This window comes from Salarias fasciatus, chromosome 17 (genome assembly GCF_902148845.1).
Source record: "Salarias fasciatus chromosome 17, fSalaFa1.1, whole genome shotgun sequence".
NCBI lineage: Eukaryota > Metazoa > Chordata > Actinopteri > Blenniiformes > Blenniidae > Salarias > Salarias fasciatus.
The window spans coordinates 5,273,288-5,276,200 of NC_043761.1; the positions used below are offsets into that span (position 1 = coordinate 5,273,288).

General features: G+C 41.9%; 1 protein-coding gene across 1 annotated transcript; it reads left to right on the forward strand.

Annotated features, from left to right (window-relative positions):
• Window positions 1–781: 781 nt before the first annotated feature.
• LOC115403938 (transmembrane protein 60-like) lies at window positions 782–2,447 on the forward strand. The gene is made up of 3 exons (XM_030113013.1): window positions 782–928; window positions 1,210–1,327; window positions 1,419–2,447. Exons 2-3 carry the CDS (start codon window positions 1,244–1,246, stop codon window positions 1,734–1,736), a joined length of 402 nt encoding a protein of 133 aa, XP_029968873.1. The 5' UTR covers window positions 782–928; window positions 1,210–1,243; the 3' UTR covers window positions 1,737–2,447.
• The last annotated feature ends 466 nt before the right edge of the window (window positions 2,448–2,913 follow it).

Genomic DNA, 2,913 nt, shown 5'->3' on the forward strand with positions numbered 1-2,913 from the left:
AAAAGTGCTATACAAATAAAGTTTGATTGATTGATTGATTGATTGCAGCGAAAGATCAGAATTTTAATAAACCCCACCAAAAACTTGATGAAAGCAAACATTTTGCCAAATAGTAATGGTTCTGTGAAGTACTGTGAATCTGTGGCGTAAGATAAAAGAACAGCTTTTGGAAACGTGCCATTCAGAAATGTAGAATTGTGACTTTGAGTAGGTCCTTGAAAAAAACAGCTAAATGTTATTCATCCACTATAAATTCAGCATTTGACAACTTATACTTTAAAAAAAAAATTGCTAAATTCTCTCTGCTGTCTCACAATCACCACATGCTACTTGTATTTCCTGAAAAATGTACTTCTATCAAGAAAATGATGTGCTTGTGTTCTTGTTCATCTCTCCTAAAATTAAAAAGGAGCAGGAAGTGAGAGAGCGCTGTTATTTTGGGGTTTTTGTTTATAGTTTCGCACATGACATTTAAGGATGCCTGCACCCCCTTGAGAACACATTTCATAATCATGTCACTGTCGTTGCATTTTCCTCAAAATCTTCACAAATATAAATAAAAAAGTTTAAACTATTTCTAGAGCGTCATTAATCACATATTAAACACAACTACTCCCTCTGGTGGCCAAAAGCAGTTGTTACATCAAATAGCCAGAATCTTTCTGCGCTTGGCCAGCGGCTTTACGGTAATGGATCCCCATAATGATTGACGTCTTTAAACGTGCTGACGTAACAATCAAAAGCACCAATCAGCTTCTGAAGGGGGCGGGCCCAGGCGCAGATAACGGACCTCCGTGGTAATGCTAACGGAGTCATATATTTGCAAATATGTGACATTTTTTTTGAATAAAAAAACGTGATTCAAACGTGAACGTTTGGTGCCAAAAGGAGAATAAGATGCTGGCGGTGGAGGTGGAAACACTCTGAGGTGAGTCGGAGGCTTTCAGTCAAACTGATTAGCAGAAAAAGCTAGTTAGCTAGCTTATAATGAAAGGTTAGATTCATCAAAATCAATAAAAAGCATTTTTTAAATCCGTTTCCATTCACTATTTATTGAACATTATGAAAAAAAAATGTGTGAATGCCATTCCAGTGATGAGCATGAGAAGCTATTTCAGGCTTGCGAACTATTTATAGAAGCTTGTTTTGGTGCCTGAATGCCACACCTTTAACATGGATGATCCGTGTGTGACCTTTGACCCCCTGCAGCTGTCTCCGTGCTGATCTGATCTGGTGTGCAGAGATGTCCCTGGCTCAGAGGGTTTTGCTGTCTTATGTCTTCACCCTGGTCTTCCTCATCATGGTGGTCCTGAAGCTGGATGGAAAGGTGAATGATTGATTATTTGTTTTCACACAGTGATGCATCAGGAAGGATCTGCAGGTATGAATTCATCATCCCCTCCTTCCTCTCCCCTCAGGTGCAGTGGAACTGGTTCCTCATCTTCCTCCCGGTCTGGGTGGTCGACGGCATCCTCATCCTCATGCTGGCCGTCAAGATGGCGGGCCGCTGCAAGCCCGGCTACGACCCGCGCAACGGCTCGCCGGACCTGCGGCTGCGCAGCTGGTACCTGACGGCCATGCTGCTGGAGCTGGGCTTCTGCCTGACGCTGTGCGCCAAGCTGGAGCGGCTGGCCGACGTCAAGCTGAGCGTGGTGTGCATCCCGCTGTGGGCCATGCTGCTGGGGGCGCTGGTGGAGCTGGGGATGAACATCTTCCCCGAGAGGAGAGAGGCCTGAGAGGGGTCGCGACCTTCGACGTTCGACGTACCAACGAGACTCAAGCAGAGCTGGAAATCTGCTGCATTTTGTTCCTTTAAATTTTAATTCTGTGCATCTACTGTGGAGCGAACACTGGACAAACCTCCAGGACTGTTTTGTATTTATTCAGGAAGTGAAGGATATTCTAATGGTACTTCTGTATTCAGTACGATGTGTCGTCCCGTTCTTATTAAATGTGGCCAAAGTGTTTTGAGACCACCGCGAAATGCTTCAGCTGGTCTCTTTTTAGTTTTTACGGTCATCCGCTTCCGATTCGTCATGAGGCAGGTGTCAAATTACCAGCAGATGGAAAGGAACCCTTGTGAAAGAGGCTGTTCGAGGCGAAAGGTGTTGAGTTTTGATTACTTCAGTGTAAATGTGAGTTATTTAAAGTTTGTTTTAATCAGAATTTTCACATAAATCAGACTGAATGTGTCCAAGTCTGAAATCCAGCTGTATAAATGTATGAAAACAGATGAAATTATCAGCATTTTAAGTTCTTTGATTCTGGTCTGTGAAGTACGATCGATGAAAAGTTGCCTAATTAAAAAAAAAAAAAAAAAAACATTAAAAAGTGAGATTTGCTCCATGTTTACGACCACGCTGTGGCATATTTTGGATTTCTTCTCAGTCTTGAGCTAAAATGTGACCTTGAAGAAGAAGAAGAGGAGCGTCTCGGCGCGCCGCCTCCTCGGCCTCAACACAGGCTCTCTTTGTGCTCGTCACATGTCTCTCCAGGCTGGAAATGCTGGGAGATTTCAGGATATTTACAGGATTTTTGTCAACATAATGAAACCAAACTGCAGAAAACGACTGGAAATCAGATTAAAAAGTTTGAATTTTGGTGAAAAATGAGACTTCCGCTTCAAACTTTTAAAGGTTAGAGGAAAGAAAATCTAAAATTTAAATGAACTTTTTCATATTTGGAGCCACAAAGTAAAATACTGCAAATAAAAATCAGAAAAGAAGGAAAATCTTAATTTTAGAAGTGAAATAACATTTTTTAGAATACATTTTGAGAAATTAAAAAAAAAAAAAAAGGTGATAAAACATCTGTTCTTCTGTTCTCTCTCCAACACTGACCCCGGTGTGTAAACGGTGTCGGATCTTCTCGTCTCCACATTCAGGCGCCACAGAACCAGATCCGCTCGTCGTC